The sequence below is a fragment of the Aquarana catesbeiana genome, unplaced genomic scaffold (genome assembly GCF_042186555.1).
Source record: "Aquarana catesbeiana isolate 2022-GZ unplaced genomic scaffold, ASM4218655v1 unanchor226, whole genome shotgun sequence".
In the NCBI taxonomy this organism is placed as follows: domain Eukaryota; kingdom Metazoa; phylum Chordata; class Amphibia; order Anura; family Ranidae; genus Aquarana; species Aquarana catesbeiana.
This window is the reverse complement of record NW_027362653.1, coordinates 2,071,187-2,093,971: the sequence shown is the minus strand read 5'-3', so window position 1 is coordinate 2,093,971 and position 22,785 is coordinate 2,071,187. Positions and strand designations below refer to the sequence as shown.

The following is a 22,785-nucleotide window of genomic DNA, read 5'->3' as shown; positions in this document are numbered from 1 at the left end:
ATGGCCCTGAACTACTATCACATCATGTCACATTGTATAAATCAGGGATATGCAATTAGCGGACCTCCAGCTGTTGCAGAACTACAAGTCCCATGAGGCATAGCAAGACTCTGGCAGCCACAAGCATGACACCCAGAGGCATGATGATAGTTTTGCAACAGCTGGAGATCCGCTAATTGCATATCCCTGGTCTAAATGAAATTAATGTATTAGTTAATTTCATTAAAACTTTTTTTCGAATTTGTTGCCATTCATTTCTGTATCCATTTGGAGATTCGGTTACATCGGAATCTTCCAAAATTTCATTTTCATCTGAAAAACAAAACAAATTGCACATGTCTACTGCAGTATTTCTCAACCTTTTTTTTTTCAGTCAAGGTACCCTTTAACATTCTGCGAAATCACGAGGCACCCCTTTCTAAAATGTAAGAAACAAAACTAATAGATTTACATATCACTTTAACTTCCACACACGTAGGACAACCAGCTTTAGAGGTGACTTATTCTTCTAAAGCAGATACACTTTTACACACTGGTGTTTTTCTTCTCTCTCATTCAGCTAATGTGAACCAGTACTGACAGAGTGGGGTAGTGGAGGTACAGGTGCCCAATGACCTTCTTATCAACTGAAGATGCCTTTTGGTTGATAGGACGCTAGTGGCTGGAATGTTGTAATGGTGTACAATGAAAACCCGTGGCTTTGTGTAACCTTAAAGGCAAGCTGGATCCACCCGTTGGCTTGTTGACAAGGGTGGACCCCTCATACTTACCGCTATTTTTAACCTGTTACCTTTGATGATCTTCTAAACATGTGAGTCTATTTTTTAATCTTTAAATAAACCAGCTTTTACGATATTATGCTATGTGAGTTTTCTATCCATTTCTCGTATGGGTTGTGATATCTGTTCGTGGCATTTCTGGAATCTAATTCCTGTAATGTTTGGATAACTGGAGGTTGAATTACCATCTTTATTCAGAAGTCACTGAGGATATCTGAGGAAGGTCCATTATCCTGACCAGGTGGTCACTAAGTTTTTTTGACTTGGATGACGTAAGTCTTTTCAAGTCAATTACCTCTGGTAAGCTTCTTGTACCTTCGGTGACGGCTCTTGAACCATTAATTGCTCTTCTGTTCATCGTCGCTGCTGCTATATTTCCACTTTCCTGTTTGGGTTCATCTGGTTGCCTATCCATAACGCCTAGGTGGACATTGGCCCTTTTTATTATTATTAAACAAATTTTTTGGTAAACCCCCTAAGATCCTTGGTGGTGGCTTTTTCACTCCTATTTGCTCTTATTAACATTGGTGGATCTTTTTATTTTTTGTATTTTGAGTGGTGTCAACTTCAGGTGGACTTTCTGGACTTTTTCATCACCACATTTTTTATTTCAATATATGTATTTTATTATATATATATAACACATTGTGTATAATTCTATGCACTTTTTCACTGTTTATATTGTGTTATTTGTACACAAATTATTGTACTGTTTGGAAGTACATCATAGTACTTGATGCTAGATGTTGGTTACACTACTTTCACTGTGGTTAATGACCTTTTTTGGGGGTTTATAGCGCTACACTTTTCGCATATACAATCACAGAGGAGATAGAATGGATGTCCCTCCCTGTCTTCTGTTTGCAGCCGGGCCCAACAGAGTGTAGCAGTCGCAGGCTCCCCGGTGAATGGGAAAACCTGGGAACGGCAACAGACCACAGTGGGAGAAAGAGAAGGCTCCTTTTGAGCCGTGTAAAAGTGATCAGGGGGCTGTAGAGCCACTCGGATCACTTTTCGCCCATCGCCAGTTGCAAATTTTAATTTAAACAAAAGAAAAAAAGCAGCGCAGGTTTCAATGTTCACATTATATCTCAATGTATATCAACAGAATGTCCTTTTGAGCAATCAAAAGCTCTTTATGAGATGCATGCAGTCTATGGGAAGGGCAGCCTTTTGAAGGGAGGTGAAGCCACTCCAGATATGCAAAAAACGAGAAAACATCAAAGGCGCCTCTTAGGAAAACTGTATATTTAATGACATAATTCCATTAAAAGCACTCACATGTAAAACTTTGTTAGTCCGGCATGGGAAGTCTCAGTAAAGGCATACAAGATTGCGTCCTCTCATGTCAAACAGCCATGTTCCTCTCCTGCTGCCGGCTGGTCTGTACGGCGTAAGCTTCCGGGATTCAGTGGAAGTCCAGAACAATGCGCATGCTCTGAAACGCGTCTCTTAACGACAGTGCAGCACATACCTTTGGACTTGCGTTCCAGCGTCCCAGCCCTCCAATCGATTGCTCGGCGGATGTCCAAGCCTCGTTCTGGATTTCCACTGAATCCCGGAAGCTTACGCCGTACAGACCAGCCGGCAGCAGGAGAGGAACATGGCTGTTTGACATGAGAGGACGCAATCTTGTATGCCTTTACTGAGACTTCCCATGCCGGACTATCAAAGTTTTACATGTGAGTGCTTTTAATGGAATTATGTCATTAAATATACAGTTTTACTAAGAGGTGCCTTTGCTGTTTTCTCTTATTTTGCAAATTTTCATTTGCAGGAACATGGTGTCTAAACACTTGTAGGTTAAAGAAGTGGTTAAAAAGTGAAAATTAATCTGGGGCCACCAATTGTGCTGGTGAAAGTAGGCCAAGTACCATGTGATGAAAATTCAATGGCCCTGTCATAACTGCCAAAAGAAAGCCTGAAATGAGACAAATAGTAGATTAGGGTGCTGGTGGTGTTTGTAATCAAAGCTAATTTTAAAAAGAACAAAAATAATTCCACAGCCAAAGTACGCTCTGCCTAAGTATACTGCTGCTCATTCTGTCCCTGAAAACTGTGCTAGCCCCTGTACGCCATGTACAAATTTAAGGCTTCCTCCAAACCCTTCATTTAAAGGATCTGTGTGTTCCCTGTGTTCTCCTCAAAGCTGTGCGAGAAGGACTAAAACTGAGCAAACACAACTCAGAGACCAAACAGACTTGACTTTCTGATTCTAATTTCTGATCAGGCTGGTAGGACAGGATGTGACAGGTGTGCAGGGTACAAGAAACCCAACAAACATGAAGTAGCCAAAATAAATGTGTATGGTTAATGCACAAAAAACACAATTGTTTGGTAAAATATAAAAGACGATGTTACGCCAAGTAAATAGATATGTCACAGATCAGCTGCGGAGCTAACCTGTGTCTTACTGGTTGCATATGTTTTTACCTTTTGCTGCTGTAGGTCTGCTGGCACCTGTGGTTCCACATGCTTGTGCTCTGCTCTTGCTGCACTGACTTAGCAGCTATGGGTGTCGCCGACTTCACCTGATGGTTAATATACCTTCCTCCTTGCTACTTCCTGTCCAGCCTTCCATGTGTCTCCCTATTTAAATGCCACTCAGACCAGTTTCTGGTTGCTGAAGCAACACACTTGTTTCCGAGCCCCTTCTGTGCAAGCATTCCTAACCTGATTTCTCGTGGACTGACCTCTTGTGCACCGACTCAGCTAGTTCCCCTGATTACGTTAGTCTGCTGCCCGCCCTGACCTTGGCTCGTCATCCGGCTCTCCTTTTGCTCCCCATCACTGCCTGCACTGTCCCTTCGGGTACTCTCCTCACAAGCAGGATGAACCTGGGGGTCGTGACCTGGGGTCAGCACGCAGCTAAGTCCAAACTCCCATGATAGGGACCCTGGCTGAATACCGGCTGGTCCTTAGATTCCACACCCTGGGGGATCCCATGTCACCTGCTCGCCTGTGGGCTCACACCAGTAGCACCGTGACAAGATACCCAACATGTCATGCTTTAAAAGCCCTTATGAGTTACCACTTCAGAGTTAAGCAGGAGGTTTGGTGCTAGAATTGTTGCTCTCGATCTGACGTTGTGGTGGTACCTCACATGCATGGGGCAAACACTGTTTACATACCGACATGAGACCAACACATTCATGCGCAAGCATGGGTTGATGGGGTAATTAAAATTTTACCTACCTCTAATTTTTTTTTTTCTTTGATCCCTTTTATTGTTCTCACAAGGAATATAAATATCCCTTGTGATAGTAATAGGCAGTGACAGGCGCTAAATGACCTTTTCCTGATACTAGTGACAATTCATCTTTCCTGAGACATCTGGAGTCTATTAGACCTCAGATCTTTCCTCTGCCCTTAAAAGCATCTGATCATTCCAAGATCAGTATGATCCGATGCTTTTTACAAACCACTAATGGTTTGTTTACAACCGGCGAAACCAGAAGTGGCGAAATACTAAGTGCTGAAAGAAGAAAGGGGGAAGCGCCACCTAAGTGCAGCACTAAACAAAAAGATTTATTGTCAAAGGTTAAAATTTAATTAATCTTAATGAAATTAAGATTAAACACGCTTATTGTATAGTGTAGTGTCCGCCACTCGTCTCTGTCCTGCAGGCCTTCAGAAGGAGCCGGGAGCTCTGATCACGTAGCTTGATCTTCCCAGCCATCTGTTCCTCTCCTGGTGATGTCATGTCTGCTGGTGCCTTCTACGCTGGTCAGCGTGGACTTCCTGGATCCCCACAGGGCACCCACTCCTCAATCCACCATCTCCAGCGCTCCGGACCCCAGGCGGTTCCTGCAGGACAGAGATGAGTATACCATAAATGTGTTTAATCTTCTATTCTTGTGAGTGTTTTTGACCTTTGATAATAAATCATATTGTTCAATGCTGCACTTAAGTGGTGCTTCCCCCTTTCTTCTTTCTTGTATTCATACAGAGCTGCCTCAACTCTGAGTACAGCAGCCACCAGTGGCCCACAACATATGCTTTTTGTGTATAGATTTTCTTTTTATTATGGACTTTTAAGGAAAGTTACAGCTCGACCTGTTGAATATCCTCTTGAGCTGTTCCCACACATACTCCATGCGCCTGAATATTTTGATCTTACTGAGCGCTGAGCTAAAGCTAGCTAGAGAATCCCAGGCCAGAAGGGACAGAAATTACCTAAGGTAGCGGGAGCTTTATATAAACTCTATTTTCAAGCCTAACTCCAGGGAACTTACAAATTATACCTTGTAGTGGGACTACATCCCCACTGCAGGAGTTAACTGCTTGTTTAGCGTAGGGGAGAGGAAAAGCCCTTTAACTTACCTAATCCTCCACCTTCCTGGCTGATAACAATCCCCCATGATTCAGCAGTGGACTGTCCCTCAGCGTCATCAACCCTGCATTGGTGTTGATGACATTAGGACCTTGGACCACTGGAAAATGGGGAAGGAGATGCTGTTGGGTCTGGTCTTTTAGCATGGAGGATAGGGTAAACCTATATTTTCTATGTCCCCTTCACCTAAACAAGCAACCATCACTTGCAGTGGGGACACAGCCCCAACACAAGGGATCATTTTAATGTTTCCCTGAGTTGGGTTTTAATAAAGAGCTTTACCTAATAATAAACTGCAAGGTGAACAATGCTCACATACAGTAGCACAGATCTAGGTATCTGCCATTGTGCATGTGAGATAATAACAACAGGACAGAGACACTTCTGTCACCAGGCCTCAGATACACACAGAAGCTGCAATAGTAAAATTCTTAGAACACATGAACACTTGCCTGATAGTCTCTGCTTCTGGTCTGGATGAAATGCAGCAGCAGCTCCTGCATGGAAGGTTATGTCATCCAATTCTATCCATATTTACTGAAAACTCCCCATTTTAAGATATTACAGGCCTTCAATCAAGGTTTGTGACCTAGCTAGCAGGGAAAGGAGGCACCCGTCTGTAATCAATGAACTCTAAAATTTACCAAATGCAAACACTAGAGGGACACAGCTCCCTACACATATGCCAATTCCCATCAGGGCAGCCTGCTCATTAACTCCATTCATCCCCATCCTAATATTGTACAACCAATACAGTCCAGATAATTCTCTGTCTGCAGAAAATCTACACAGATCACATGACCATGTCAATTAAGATGGAGGAGGACCGGAGTCACATGACGGAGAGGATACTAAACCTCACCCTGGATATCATCTACCTGCTGACCGGAGAGGTGAGGAGGATTCTGGGAGGTCACATGACATCACTCTTATCGCTATTAATAAAACACAGACCTGACTGGAGAGGTGAGGAGGATTCTGGGATTCTAACATGATATTCCTATTGGTTCCTACAGCGATTTCTTCTTCTGAAGTCAGGTGATCATAGGACGATCACAGTGCCTCCATGCGACTCCCTAAAACCTGAGAGACACAACATGCAGAAGATTCTAGAAGTCACCAAGAAGATGATGGAGCTGCTGACAGGAGAGGTGAGCGGTGCTGGGAATTCTGGGACATTATCCAGTAACAGACAAGGGATGTGTCCGGATGGTGACTGTATCATTGTGTGTGTCAGGTTCCTATAAGGTGTCAGGATGTCACTGTCTATTTCTCCATGGAGGAGTGGGAGTATTTAGAAGGACACAAGGATCTCTATGAGGACATCATGATGGAGAATCAGCCGCCTCTCACATCACTGGGTAAGAGGAGACTTTATTGTAAAGGAGAGCAATACGGAGGGTCCACCTAGATCCCCCATCATCTGATAAACACATAGAAACAATGTATTCAGTCAGTGTGTGTGTTTCCGATAGATGGATCCAGTATTGAGAACCCACCAGAGAGATGTCCCCGTCCTCTGTATTCCCGGGATTCCACACAGGAAGGTCACACCATCCCTCACCATCATCAGGTTGGTGTAGTTGAGGGTCTGGAACATGAAGTGATGGAATATTTTCTATGGGATCTCACATCATAAATACTTTTAGTTTACAGATGTTATTTTCTGCCATTCTGTTGGTTTAGGGTGAAGATCTGATTATCATAAAAGTTGAGGGTGAAGTAGAAGAGACGTATGTAAGGGATGATCAGCAGTCTATGGAGGAGGATGGAGTGACAATGACATTCAAAGAGGAGGACACTCCTATAGAGATCAGCACAGGTGAGCCATAATATATTCTTCTCCTATCTCTGCTCTGTTACTGCACACTGATTGGTCCAGAGTAGGGCGGGAGATGAGTGATATCAGCCGATAATAGTCACCAGGGGTGGCTCCAGACAAATCAAATTTTTTTTGGTTTGTGCTTTGGTGTTGCTTGAGGTATGAGTGGGGGAGCTAATGTGGTGTGTGAAGCTTGCCTGTCCAAAAATTGGTGTGGCCAGCAAGGGGGCATGACGAGCAAATGGATATTTCTTCATGGTCAATGGCTTGTAGTGTAACACTTTTCTGACTTTGTATAGACCAAATAAGAATGAGGTTGAACTGAACAGACTGTGGGATTAAAATAAGCCCAGCTTGGGCCAGAAATGAAGACCCCCGACTGGTGACAAGTTCAGCAATGACCCGCAGCACAACAACATAATTAACACAGTAGGTCACCAAAATTAACCCCTAGCACAGCACAGTAATTAACCAGGGCATAGTTCAATACTTAACTCTCAGCATGGCACAGTAGCTAACCCCCACCAGCATTGCACAACAGTTAACTCTTAACATTGCACAACAAGTAGCCCCCAACCCTACACGATAATAAACCTGCAGCATGTCACAACAATTAACCTCCAGCACAACACCGTAATAAACCCCCAGCATAACACAATAATAAACCCCCAGCATAACACAATAATTAACCAGAAATGCACATTAATTAACCCCCAACATTGCACAATAATAAACCCCCAGTAGTATTACAATCAGTTGGCCCCATTCATTGTGCAACATAGCATACAGAGTGAAGAGGTTAGCACCATAAAGCGTATAGAGTGTGGGGGTCAGGACTATGTACAACATTAGTTCCTCAATGTGCCCTTATACATTGGTGGTCAATACTAAGAGTGCCCCTGTACATTAGTTGTCAACATGCATCTGCACAATGGTGGTTGGTGTGCCCCTGTACAATGGTGATCAGTATGTCCTGACCTTTATATCAATAAAAAGCAAAAAAAAAATGCAGCCCAACCCTACACTTCCTTTTTAAAATTGTACAAATGGACTTGTAAGTGCAATGGCAAAACCAATGAATTAATATCCAGTGCAAATCAACCAATATATTGTAATATATTAGTGATGGTGTCACCCTCTCTGTAACAAATATTGCAGAGCTGCAATGTGCAAATAGTGGTGAAACCCCCATTATATAATCATAATAAAAAATGTAAAATATGTACATCAATTGTACATTTTATTATTATTATTATATATAGGGGGTTCACCACTATTTGCACATTGCAGCTCTGCAATATTTATTACCTTTTTGCAGAGAGGGTGACACCATCAATACTATGTTCTAATACACTGGTTGATTTGCATCTGTTATTATTGATTATTGAAATTATCATAAAAAATAAATATGGTTTGTTAGTTGACACATACACCAACAGATGACCAATATTCAATGAACTAACAATGTCCAATGATCAATAAGCAGTGTACAAATTACTACAATAAACACCAGTGAATAATAAATTAAATATATTAAAGTCCGTGAAAATATGCAAAAGTGATGTAAAGAAATTGGTGAAGCGATTAATGTCTTCAAATAATGTGAAATCCACCACCGTAAATCAACAGAAATGCGCCCTTACCGAAATACCATGATCCCCCATTAAAGAGGATCAGGGAAGGCATGTATTGTATAATACACCGGCTCCATGGAACGGCAGGCAGACATCAGATGGTAGGAAGTCACTAACAGCGGGTCAGTTTAGTGGGGAAACATCATGGTACATTGGAGGAAATAAATGCTCCAATAGTGTAAAACCAACGATTGTTTATTAAAAAAAGAAAGATAAAACACTTACAAGAAATAGATGTATAAAAATCAGAATGTCTGTTGCACCGGCCGGAGCACAAAACAGACAACCTGTTCCCGGTGAGTAGCGTGTGGAGTACGAGGTGACGTCAGCGCGTCGCTCCTCCTTGTTTCAGGCTTGCACTACATACAGAATGCAGAGTTCAGGAGTGGGCTATGTACAGAGTGCAGAGTTCAGGCTTGCATTATATACAAAGTGCAGGGGAGTGCCCAACACTAATGCCCCGTACACACGGTCGGATTTTCCGATGGACAATGTCCGATCGGAGCGTGTTGTCGGAAGTTCCAACCGTGTGTGGGCGCCATCGGACATTTTCCATCGGATTTTCCGACACACAAAGTTGGAGAGCAGGAGATAAAATTTTCCGACAACAAAATCCGATCGCGTCAATTCCAACCGTGTGTGGCCTGTTCCGACGCACAAAGTGCCACGCATGCTCAGAAGAAATTCCGACACGGGACAGCTCGTTCTGGTAAACTTAGCGTTCGCAATGGATACAGCACTTTCGTCACACTGCAATGTAAAAAATGGTTTAATACAGCGCACTCTCTTCTTCTTTATAATGTGACAAGAATTAAGTAGTTTTGATGCTCATATTCACACACACTTCTCACAAAGTTTTATTTGTGTTTTTTTAGTGGGATTCCCTGAATATATTGTTAGTAGTTGTCACATCTGACAGTTTTATATTTTTTATGTTTTTTTTTTTTTTTGATTTTAAGCCTTTTTTTTCTTTCATGTTTGGATTTTTTCCAAGGCTGATCTTTGTTCAATGTTATTTTTATTTTTACTCCAGAATATTTTTGGGTGTGTTTTGTGTGTCAAGTTACCCCAACACCATTGATATCTTTTATTATTTAATCTCAAGGAGATTGTTTGGTGTTGGTGTCCCTTGTTAATTTCACATTGTATATTTGAAATGTACCTGAATCCTCACAAACCAACTGTCATTTTTGAAGTAAAACACATAGGAGAGTATAATTCAAAACAAAAATCCTTTATTAAGGGATCAGGACCAAACAAAGAGGAAGGCAACACTGGATCAACAGCAGAAATTAGTGAAGCCTGGGACCCCCACGGCAGACATCAATTCTTCAACATCAAAATTGGTGGCCTGAGGAGTCCATATCTAAGGGAGGGCAGTCTGGTCCGGGATTCACAGAGACTCGGATAGCAGCAGATGACATCTGTGTCCCCAGGCTGTGGTACCACAAGAGGCTGCATCTTTTGGCCGACCAGACTGGATCCAGGGCAATCACTCTCTGGTCTTCCTTTCACACTTCCTTCCGGGCCGTGGCTGTGCAGTTGGAGATGTGGCAGGAGGAGGAGTAGGACCTGGAGGAGGAGTAGGACCTACAGGAGGAGGAGGAGGACCATCCCAAAGCTGTGTGTGAGGTGTAATTTGGCCCCTCATACCTTTAGCCAGAGCCTCAGATATGAGGGCCTCACACATGGCTTTTTGGCCCTCCTCCATCCTCTGCATTTTATAAGCAATGAATGCAGCAATGTTCTCCTGCCTGGTGTGTGGTGCTCCCAGGACCTCTGTAGCCCTACAAAAGAATCTGATAGCCGCCTCCTCTAGGGCACTCCTCCTACTGCCACTTTCTCTTTCCAGGGAGGGTGGAGGGACCTGCAGATCAGCCAGCCGGCTCGGCCCGGCCACCTCCTGGCTGAGACTTCCCTGTGTATGAAAAAGGGACATAGTTTTAGTTTTTGCATCATCAATCACAATCCTTAATTAGTACTCCCAACTAACATATAGTTCACATCATTGATTGGACAAGCAGAAATATTTAGAGGAATGCTGTACCTGGCTCAATCTGGGCTCCTCCACATGCGGCCTGGAAGGCCCAGGTTGGGCATCAGAAGCCTCAGCCGGGGGGGAAGGAAGCGTGGAAGGAAGACGGGAGAGGGATGGCCTGGGTTCAGTCTGGCCTGCCAGAAAGTGCAGCTTGTCGTAGTACAACATCCTGGGGACATAGATGTCACCTGCTGCTCCGGATCTCTGCGAATCCAGGACTTTATAGCGCTCCCTCAGATATGTGCTCCTCAGGCCACCAATGAAAATCTTTAAAAAAGTGATGTCTGCCGTGGGGATCACCTGCTTCACAAATTCACACAATTGCTCCAGTGCTGCCTTCCTCTTTGCTTGGTTCTTGTAATGGGGGTGTTTCATCTCCCACAGGCAGGGCAGCTCCCTTAGCATGTCTATGAAGACTGAAATGAAGTACTGATCTTTCAGTACCATATCCATGTTCACTGCAAGACACAACACAAGACAAAGCCTAATGTCAGACAAAACTCTCCTAATCTTGTAACAATATAGGCCTCAATCTAGAAGCAGTATAGGCACAAGTTTGTCTCTTACCTTCGTTCGTACGTTCGGCGCGTCCAATGCTCCTTCCTCCGCTCACAGATCAAACGTAATACGCACGCGTGTTACGCTTTATATACACTGCGCATGCGTGTAACTCCGCCCGCCCCTGACGTTCTTTCTAGTGTATTCCCTGCCCCTTTTCGTTCGACGCAGTGGGGGAAGAGCATGATGGCGGACATACAGCAGGTGCGGGCTAATTGTAGCAACGAGGAGGAGGAGGAGGAGAGGGCGGATCCAGGCACGTCCCGATCCAGAAGGAGACATTTTAAGGCCACAAATATGTCGTTTGGGGAGATGTTGGAGATGGTCGACATCATGAGGAAGTCCGACTATGACGGAAAATATGGGCCTTACCCCAACCCGAACATCCGAAAGGCCAAGATCATGGCGAAAGTGGTCAGGAGTCTTGAGCGGAATTTCGGCGTAAGAAGGTCTAAAGATCAGCTCAGGAAGCGGTGGTCGGACCTGAAGTTGAGAGAGCCAGAGCAGTACCGAAAGATCCGGAGAGTGCTGCAAAAAAGTAAGTAGTTGTGCTGTGTTCCTATTCTTTCTGTCTTTATTCCGTTCGTTCTGCTCCATATGCTTTTAGTAATTGTAACGTTTCAAAAGGTCAACTTTAATGTTCATGGGCCCATTATTCGTTCGTATCAAACATTTTTCTTTCGGCCTCTAGAACACCATTGTTTAGGCCATATGCATTTTCCCACATTTTTTTTTGGGCCTACTTGGATGCCAAATATTTGTTTGTGTAGATGGGTTTGTTACTAGAATAAAATGCAAACTAGATTGTGTGTAAGGAGAGGACACTGAGCAGCTGTTTTCACATCTGGACACTGGAGCACTAGTGTGGGACACAAGAACACCATTTTTATTAGGGGGGCCACACAGGTGCTCCAGTGTATACTATAGGGGGGCTACATCTGTGAAGCTTGTACCAAACAGGTAAAGTATTGCAGCTTGACAAAGGACAATAAAAAAAAGACATCTTTGAACTCGGCTAAAATAGAAAATTGTACCCCACTTCCAAGCAATGTTTCCTATTTCTAGTTCTGCCATCAAATATCTGTGTGCTAATTATACCATTTTTGTTTTACATAGGGGAGAGAAGACTCGGAGGACACCCCTCATCCCAGGAGACCAGAGACCCCCCCCCTCTGGAAGAAGGGGAAATACCAACCCAAGAAGCTGAGCAGGAGGAAGAAGAAGATGTGGTGGAGATTGGCACCACAACAGGTGAGTGTCTGCGACCACAGGCTCAGGTAAAAGAGATGGATGGTGGCAGATTTTTGAGACCTGTTTTTTTTGTTTTTTATCTCTTTTTAGGTGATCGTGATCCAGAACGCTTTACATCTGAAAGTGCCCAGATACTCATCGGGGAGATCATGGGGTGTAATCTCCAATTGCAAAACATCCAGCAACAAATCAGTGATGTTATAAAAAAAAATAATAACATCATTGATGTTTTGGGGCGAATTTAAACCCCACAAAATCACCTGTTTTATCTTACAAAAATTTTTACAATGTTTAGAAAAGCCAAATTTGGAGGATGCACACAGTGTGCCAACATGTGCTATCTGCCATCACGGGAGATCAATGGACGCGTTTTGGGGGTGCAACCCCTTCCTCAATTATAAAGTAGCGTTGAGGAAGGGCTTGCTCCCCCAAAACACGTCCCTTGATCCCCCCTGATGGCAGATAGCACATGTTGACATTGGGAAATTTGTGTGCATCTTCCAAATTTGGCTTTTCCAGGGGTGATTTCCCCCCGTCTGAACGCTATATCAAACCCAGTTCCTAAATACTGATGTCTGATATAGCCTTCAGGTTTTACCATATGTGAACTTTGTAAGTTCAAGTTTTTTGGCTTTCTTGTTGGTTTTACACAGGCCTGTTTTATCTGAAATGGATATTTCGATTTTTGATAATGCCCCCCCAAATATTGTTATACAACAAACATGTTGTTTTGTTTTAAAAACCTTTGGTAAATGCACATGTGATTGTGCAGGTATAAAAAAGTGCCTTACTCAAGAATGTGTGGATTATTGTCTCAACACTACAACACTTTTGGGGTGATGTAATTGCTGTTTTATGCAAAAATGGGGGTTATTTCCTAAGGGCAAATACACTTTGCACTACAAGTGCAAGTTCAGTGCAGTTGCAAGTGCACTTGTAGTGAAATGTGTTTTTGCATTTAGGAAGTACCAGCCAACACTATTCTTTATAAGGTTACCCAATCACGACATTTTCTGCACTCAACACATTTCTGTCAGGGTCAGCTCAAACAAACACAAGCAGTAAATGTCCACCAAGAATTGCTTTTGGTTGTTTTTTTATTAGAAAAAGGTGTCACAGATTGTCTGGCATATTGATAGCCCCCCTACCCGCAAAGAACTCCAGGTATCGTAACCGGACATCACGGGCACTCAGGGAGGGCAAGCCAGGACGGCCGCTTTCAAGCGCCGTCATTGTTGATGTATTTGGTATCCGGCCTCAGGCCCAACTGAGCCAGCATAGTTGGCTGAATGTTTTCTTAAAAAATTATGGAGAACACAGCACGCCAGTATAATATGGTTCAGTTTATACTCCGCCATATGGATGGGTGTCAGAAATAGTCAGAACTGGCTGGCCAGGATTCCAAATGTGTTCTCCACCACTCTTCGGGCTCTGGCCAGCCGGTAATTAAAAACCCTCTGTTCCGGGGTGAGGGTCCTCATCGGGAATGGCCGCATCAGGTGGTCCCCCAGCGCAAACGCTTCATCAGCAACGAACACAAATGGGAGACCTTCAACATTGTCCTCTGGAGGTGGCAAGTCCAAGCTGCCATTCTGGAGACGCCTGTAGAACTCCGTCTGGGCGATCACTCCACCATCGGACATCCGGCCATTCTTCCCCACATCCACATACAAGAAGTCGTAATTAGCCGACACCACCGCCAACATCACTATACTATTAAACCCCTTGTAATTATAATAGTACGACCCCGAGTTGGGTGGTGGGACGATGTGGACGTGTTTCCCATCAATTGCCGCTCCGCAGTTAGGAAAGTCCCACCGCTGGGCAAAGTGGGAGGCCACAGTCTGCCATTCCTGTGGCGTGGAAGGAAACTGTTGAGGAAAAAACAATAAACATTACTATTTTTTCACAGAAACATGGCAAGCAGATTAGACACAAACATTATGGGTCAACCTCCAGATAGCATTTACTAAGGGGAATTTTACAACAACAAAGTATAAGGTACACCTATCATATTCCCCCTCCCCCCCTCTTATGGTCCATTTCTAACATTATAGGGGGGGAACTCTTGGACAGGTAACCCTCTTCACTTCATTGAGAGATGAATGCCTAAATACAGGGTATTACTTGGAACAGCCCCTCCTTAGTTACACTATTGGCAGACCACTGGACAGGTAAGAAGTGTCATAATACAAAGATATAAATACACACTGTACACATTTGAGGACATTTGAACATTCTGCTATTACCTATCAAGATAATAATAGGATACAAGAACTTTAAACAGTACCATTGGAAAGTATACAGGCAGGCCCTTGCACATGCTTTGGGGAATTCATCCATAAATCTGACCAGTAAAGAGATGGGTATAGTGTGTATGGGTTTGGCAAAGTCAGCAGATAGATGATTGAGGATAATGAATTGGGATCAGCTGACTTAGCAGTTGGGGGGGGGGAGGGTTACAAAAAAATTTGGGGACACCACAAAAAAAAGACTCTGGCCCTCTGCCTGAATTTAAATAAAAAATAACATATCCAAACATTTTAGGGGGTGTTTGGGGTAAAGCACTACTATGGAGCTGATAAAATACATTGTTAAGTGACTACATGAGGTGAATATAGGGCAGGAGACACCATGCTGGGGAGGTTATTGAAGGGCAAATATGTATGAAGGACCTAAAATAATAATTACCTAAAAATCCAGCATGCATGAGAACAAAGGCGACATTTACAGCATATTACAATCATGGTAATTAGGGAATGAGGAAAGAAATACAATATATTATCAAACATTCAATACAATAAAATGTGATATAAAAGGATAAAAATCTTACCTTCATATACTCCTTCTGCAGGACCTGTATGATGGCAGAACAGGTCTCTGGGATGATGATCCCCAGAGCCTGGGGGGAGATGCCTGTCGAGAACTTCAAGTCCTGCAGACTTCTCCCTGTGGCCAAATACCGCAAGGTAGCGACCAACCTCTGCTCCTGAGTGATGGCTTGCCTCATGCAGGTATCCTGCCTGCTAATATAGGGGGTCAGCGAAGCCAACAAACGGTGAAACACGGGGTCCGTCATCCTGAGAAAGTTCCTGAAATCATCAGGATTATTCTCACGGATCTCACGGAGCAAAGGCATATGACAGAACTGGTCACGCTGAAGCAACCAATTCTTGGTCCATGAACTCCTCCCCACCCTGTTCATGGACTGGACTTGTGTCAAGGTCAGGACCCCAACACCAAGCCCCCGCACAGCACGAACTCTACGAGGAGTACGCATACGAAACATGGCTAGAAAACGGTCGGCTGCTCAGAACGAAGTAACAGAACGCACTGAAGAACAGCAAGGCCTGTGAAGAGAGACCTGAAAAACAGCTACGAGCAGGCAAGATCACACAAAAAACTCCGATACGAACTGACTGCACGCACTGAAGAGCAGATACAAACCCACAAGCACAAACTGAACGTCAAAAAACGATCTGAAAGCCACGAGTCTGAAAAAGCGCGAATCGTCTCTCACCAAACTTTTACTAACACGAAATTAGCAAAAGGAGCCCAAAGGGTGCCGCGCTTGGTTCTGAACCGGCCTTTTCTAGTCTCGTCGTACGTGGTGTACGTCACCGCGTTGTTGTCGATCGGAAATTCCGACAACTTTGTGCGACCGTGTGTAGGCAAAACAAGTTTGAGCCAACATCCGTCGGAAAAAATCCTAGGATTTTGTTGTCGGAATGTCCGAACAAAGTCCGACCGTGTGTACGCCCTATAAGAGTGCAGAGTTAAAGTGGTTTTAAACCCATTACAACAACTTTATGCTGCAGGTAAGCCTATAATAAGGCTTACCTGTAGCTACCCAGGATATCTCCTAAACCTGCATGGTTTAGGAGATATCCCCTGTCCCTGCATGTGCCGATGACATTGGCACATGTGCACTCGGGCAAACTGAAGCAACAGCACGTATGTGCCGTTGCTTCAGTCTGTGTGCCGTTGCGGCGGCACCCGCACACATGCACGGGAGTGACGTCATTGTGGCTCCGGTCAATCACAGCGCTGGAACCGCGATACCCGGAAGTAACCCCCGGGAGAGATGTCGCCGACCAGAGGGGGAGACGAGGACAGCTGCTGGGGCTTCGTTCTCGGGTAAGTAATTCATAATGAGCTAATGTGCTATGCATACTAGCTCATTATGCCTTTGTCTTGCAGGGTTTTTTTCTTTTTTTTTACCAGGGTTTACAACCAAGGGGGTGCTATTTACAGAGTGCAGAATTCAGGATTGTGCTACATACAGAGTGCAATGTTCAGAAGTGTGCCACATACAGTACAGAGTGCAGAGTTCAGGAGTGTGTTATGTACAGAGTGCAGGGTTCAGGCTTGCACTACATACAGAGTGCAGAGTTCAGGAGTGCACAACGTTAAGAGTGCAGACTTCGTGGTTGCGCTATTTACAGAGTGCAGTTTTGAGGCTTGTGCTACATACAAAGTGCAGGGTTCTGGTGTGTGCTACACACAATTCAGGGTTCAGGAGTGTGCTACATACACAATGCAGGGTTTAGGAGTGCGGTGCATATACTGTACAGTGCAGAGATCAGGAGTGCACCATGCACACAATTCCGATATCAGGAGTGCCCTATGCACACAATGCAGAGATCAGGAGTGCACTATGTGCAAGAGCCCTTGCTTGTTACTAAAGTGTGGAAAACAGAATTAGTAGAATGCCGCTAGAGGATAATGTCCTTTTTAATTTTTCAATGCATTCTTCTTGTATTGTGAACCAGCAATATTTATGTTAAAGATGATGGATGGATGGACAGAACACTCAGACATCCTGAATTCTTTTCTCCCTGTCAGAGTCTCTGTAAGAACCATATGACTTGTGCTGGCAGAAAGGAATGCAGGATGTGTGTGTTCTGTCTGTCCCATACAGAGCCTGTAGCACAATTTGTGTCAGAATAAAGCCTGGATAAATTGGGTAAACAATTTTTTGTTCTCTGGAGCTGCTCTGCTCACCTTCCCACACTGTAGAAACCAGCTTATTCTCCAGCTTGTAGAAAGCAAAATCATAGAGGAAACAAGTTGTAGTGGCCCAAAAATGCCACTAGACGTCAGCATACTACAAAACTATACTAACGAGTTGAAGACCAGGCTTTTTCTGGAACTTTTTGTTTACAAGTTTCAATTGGTATTTTTTGCTAGAAAATTACTTATAACTCCCAAACATTATACATTTATTTATTTTTTTTTAAATTTTTTTAGCAGAGACCCTAGGGAATAAAATGGTGGGTTTTGCAATTTTTTTTATGTCACGCGGTATTTGCGCAGCGATTTTTCAAACGCAGTTTTTGTGAATTTTTCAAAAAAAAATACCCTTTTAAAATTTTAATGCAAAAAAAACCAATACATAACCCAATTTTTTGTAAAATATTAAGGATGATGTCACGCCGGGTAAATAGATCCCAAACATGTCACACTTTAAAATTGTTCACGCCAGCACAACGATGACAAACAACGTGAATTTTACAATCCATAGGCGACGCTTTAAAAGCCACAGGTTACCACTTTAGATGTACAGAGGAGTTCTAGTGCTAGAATTACTACCCATGATCTGACGTTTGCGGTGATACCCAACATGTGTGGGAGGTCGTGGTTTGCGTGCGTTCAGGACCGATGCACGCATTCGACTTATCGTGTTAGCATGGTGGGGGGGGGGGGTTGGGGCACTTTAATTTCTTTTATTCATATTAATTTTCAGTATATTATTTTTTTATTTTTACAATGTAGGTTTAAATTATTATTTTTTTTAATCATTTTTATTGTTGTCACAAGGAATGTAAACATCCCTGTGACAGCAATAGGCACGTGACAGATACTCTTTATGGAGAGATCTGGGGTCTATAAGACCCCAAATCCCTCCTTTGCACTTAAAAGCATTCAAAGCACCAAAATCAACATTTTTGAATACTTTGGATTTTTTAAAACTGGCGCCTCCAGTAAACCGGAAGTGATGTAATGATGTAGATTCCAGGTTACTATATCCGAGACCGGTTCAAAGCCAATTCCGACTTTCTTCAGGACTCCGGCCAGCCTGGAGCCTGGGCGAGTGGCAGAAGGTTGAGGGGGAATGTCCCCTCCCAGTGCTTGTAATAACAGCCGAGTGGCTGCTTAGGCGCTTAGCCGCATCGGTTGTTATTACAAGAGAGCCAACCGCCGGCTCTAAACAATGGTACAACCACAGTACTCTGGGACAACCACTTGAAGTTAAATGACATACAGGTACGTGATTTGGCAGCAAGTGGATAACCTGATGCAGTGCAATACAACACAGAAAATGACATAAAAGTGGGGCAGAATAGTTCTTTTCACCAGAAGCCTAGGCCTATGGTCACTTGTTCAATGCTAAAGGCTCTACCAGTCTGAACTTTAACCATTTTCATCATCAGAGATCACATGACCCAGTGCCTAGGATTGTAGTTGTGTGAAGAGCACCTCCCATTCCCCATTGGTTCCTGCTCTTCTGACAAGGTTGTGTAAATGTAGAAGGGATCTGAGAGGAGGAACAAAGGCCCTTTACTGAAGAGGGAAAGTCACAGCTGGTTGGAACATCCACAGAGAACATCTTCTCACTAAAATCTACCTGATCCAGATGGAATTTTAATTTAAGTGAGCTAACCCTCTTTTATGTATTGATCACGTTTTTATATTTTTCCAGGACACACCATCAGGAAACCCTCAAAGAATAGTCTCACTTTACCTCCAGGTTGTAAAATGGAAGATGAGGACATCACAAGAGATTGTGCAGGAGAAAAGACAATGAGTTCAGCTATGGATGGAGGACTTCACAGTGTGGAGAGGCCATCAACTCCCTCTGACTCTGAGCAACCTCATACTGTGAGGGATGGTGCCAGAATTCAGGGGGAGGAGAAATTTTCCTGTCCTGAATGTGGGGAAAATTTTAGCTCGGAATTAAGTCTCACTGTACATCAGAGATCTCACACAGGTGAGAAGCTTCATTCCTGTCCTGAGTGCGGGAAATGTTTTCTTCATCAGTCAGAACTCGTCATACATTGCAGATCTCACACAGGAGAGAAGCCGTATTCATGTCCTCAATGTAGAAAATGTTTTACAAACAAATCAAATCTTGTGAGACATCAGAAATCTCACACGGGGGTAAAGCCGTATTCTTGTCCCGAGTGTGGGAAATGTTATACACAGAAATCACACCTTGTTTCACATCAGAGATTGCACACAGGGGAAAAGCCATATTCTTGCCCTGAGTGCGGGAAATGTTTTTCAGGGCTGTCCAATCTTTACTTGCATGAGAAGATTCACAGAGGAAAGAAGCCGTATTCCTGTTCTGAGTGTGGGAAATGTTTTTCATGGAAATCAAGACTTGTTATGCACCAGAGATCTCACACGGGAGAGAAGCCGTATTCCTGCTCTCAGTGCGGGAAATGTTTTACACAGTTGTCCTCTCTTTACTCACATCAGACAACTCACACAGAGGAGAAGCCGTATTCCTGCTCTGAATGTGGGAAATGTTTTTCATGGAAATCCAAACTTTTTATACATCTGAGATCTCACACAGGGGAGAAGCCGTATTCCTGTCCTCAGTGCAGAAAATGTTTTACACGGAAATCACACCTTGCTAGACATCAGAGATGTCACACAGGGGAGAAGCCGTTTTCCTGCCCTGAGTGTGGGAAATGTTTTTCAGAAAAATCAGACCTTGTCAGACATCAGAGAACTCACAGAGGGGAGTAGGGATGAGTCGAACATTGCTGGGCTCAGTTTGAGAGAGGTTCACTGAACTGTTCCTAAGTTCTAAATGTTAATTCAAACCCTACTGACCTTAAAGTGGAACTTTAGGCTAGATAATAAACATGGGTGGACAGGCAGGATCTTTAATACTTTGTCTCTTCTGCATTAAAACTACTCTCCTGCCTGTCTGCCCCCTGTACAGTGAGCCATGCATGCGCAGCTTGCTGTACAAATTCGGCAATGACGAATCTGCCTGAACTCCAGCACATGTACGGGAGTGACGTCATACCCACCCGGCCTATGACAGCAGCTGGCGATCAAGACCCGGAAGCCGGCTGCCTGAAGATGTCAGAAGCCGGGCGGGGAGCTCGGGGATGCCGCATCGCTGGAGTTTAGGTGAGTATAGTTTTGCTTTAAGTTAATGGAAGCAGAATCTTTAACCACTTCCAGCATTAGGACGTATCAGTACGTCCTCGGGTTTAAGTGGTTATATTGGGATCATGGTTGCAGCTTCAGCCATGATCCTGGTATTAAAATTGTCTGCTGACAATATTTAAAAAAAAAAAAAGTGTTTCAAGTGTCTGTACAGCTACCCAATATCTTTAACAGGGATGGGAGGAGGCCGCCCTCCTGCAGCCAGCCACTGCCATTTCCAGGCTGTCCTGTCCCACCAGCCATTGAAGCAGCCAATCAGACCGATCTGTGTTTGATCAGCTGCTTTTGAGGGCAGATGAGAAATCGCTCCATAAAGTACCTGTCATTGTCTACGCTATCACAAGGGATACTGTTCATTCCTAGTGATAGCAATAAAAATTAAAAAAAATTAAAGTATTAAAAAAAAAAAAAAAAGTAGGACAAAGGCCTTCTCCCCCAAACTCCCTGGCCTTGTGGTTGAAAGACCTGCAAGGGAGACAAAATCTTAAAACTCACTTGAAAATAGGCAGGCCCCCAGATGCACATCTATAAAAAAAAAGGAAGGGGGTACTACCCCTGGTTATCTATTTACAAAAATTCAGAAAGTAAACAGAATGACAATGTGAGAAATTCCTATACTATAAATAAACACACACATCATGGCAAAGTCCTTTATTTAAAAAAAAAATAAAAAATCCCACACTGTAAACCTATCGTCAATCACATTGTCCAGCAATGTAGATCCAGGCCAATCATGATGTATGATACCCGCCAAAAAAAAAAAAAAAAAAAAAAAAAAAGGACGACGCATTCACTCCTAATGAATGCTCACCATAAATGATAAGTCCCTTAGCTGAATATAAACAAAGGGCGTGTCTATATTTGGCCAATTACAACACATGGGAAACGTGATTTCACTGACCCAAATACGGTCATGTCCATATGTAGTCAATTATGTCACCCTGCCCCTATCATTTGTGGTGAGTTTTCATTCAGAAAAGGTGCGTTGGCGTGCTTTATTTTGGGCAATCGGCAGGCATCACTCAGTGACACGCTTTCTGGACAACGGGAGTTATGAATTATTAATATTGAGGACTTTTCAGAGGTGTGTTTGCTTATGTAGTGCCCCTTTACCCACCTTCCTCAGCAGCCAGCACAGGACCTTTTAACAGGCTCCCATCATCCCCTGGTCTTCTCGACATGTCCAGGGAATAACATTTTCAGCTCCTCCCTCCTACTGGGCTTTAATGGGGCCATAACTAATGAAGCAGCTGACGCTGGGCTGGCTAGCTGTTGTTGGTGAGTGGGCTACCACCAAAGGGCATAAGAGCACACAGGACTAATGTAAGTCCCAGTCAAAGTGGTGGACATCGTTGAGATAAATTTGCCAATACAGCCATTCAGGTGGGTGGCATTGCTCAAAGCTGTCTGGACTGCTTTTCCAGAGACTTCTGCACCTATTTGGAAGCCTGTTGTGGGATTCCACTCCTCAACTACCTGGCTATCCTCTGCAGCCAGTCCCCTGACAACAGATAGACTGTGTTCCCTCCCAGGGCACCACAAGTATTTACCTTAATTTTCAGTACATGTTCAACGTATTTTGTTTGCCTGGGGCTCTTCTTCTTTGCCATATCATTGTTTATCTCCACCCAATGAGTAAATGTAAGACTTGTCACTGGTATTCCTGTTACCTGTTTGGATGCCATCTCTTTATAACCCTCAATTTAATACTGGTTATATCTTGTTGTACCTTTCTATCCTGCATACAGTCAGTAAAGGTCAATTAAAAATCACAGTGTGGCTGATCCTTTGCTGATACCACTACACACTTGACTTCTACAAACAGGATCAGCCATGTCAGACAACAGGGACAGAAATGGTGCAATGGAAGAGCCCATTGGTAACCCCCCTACAGGGGGACAGGCAGATGACCATGGTTGCCACCGTAACTTTGTTTTGTTTATAGCGGGGTTATCACCACACCGATGCAGGTCCAAATCAGAATTTGGACAATTGGATCTGGATACTGAAGAGTCTGTTTCTATCAAATGGGATTCTTCCCAATCAACAGACTGTCAGAAACCATGAAATCAGACCGAGACAGAAGTACAGTTAAATCACACTTGTTTAATAATAAAAATAAATAGAAGAAACTTAGTCAAAACATAGCCAGAGTTCAGGAATCGGAACAGATAGTCAGACAA

General features: G+C 43.6%; 1 protein-coding gene across 1 annotated transcript in view; it reads left to right on the top strand.

Annotated features, from left to right (window-relative positions):
• LOC141121614 (uncharacterized) overlaps window positions 1–22,785 on the top strand; it is a 257,821-nt gene that overhangs the window by 2,382 nt on the left and 232,654 nt on the right. The window contains exon 2 of the mRNA XM_073611266.1: window positions 5,892–6,005. Within this exon, the coding sequence (XP_073467367.1) occupies window positions 5,892–6,005 (114 nt within the window). The remainder of the gene's footprint in view (window positions 1–5,891; window positions 6,006–22,785) is intronic.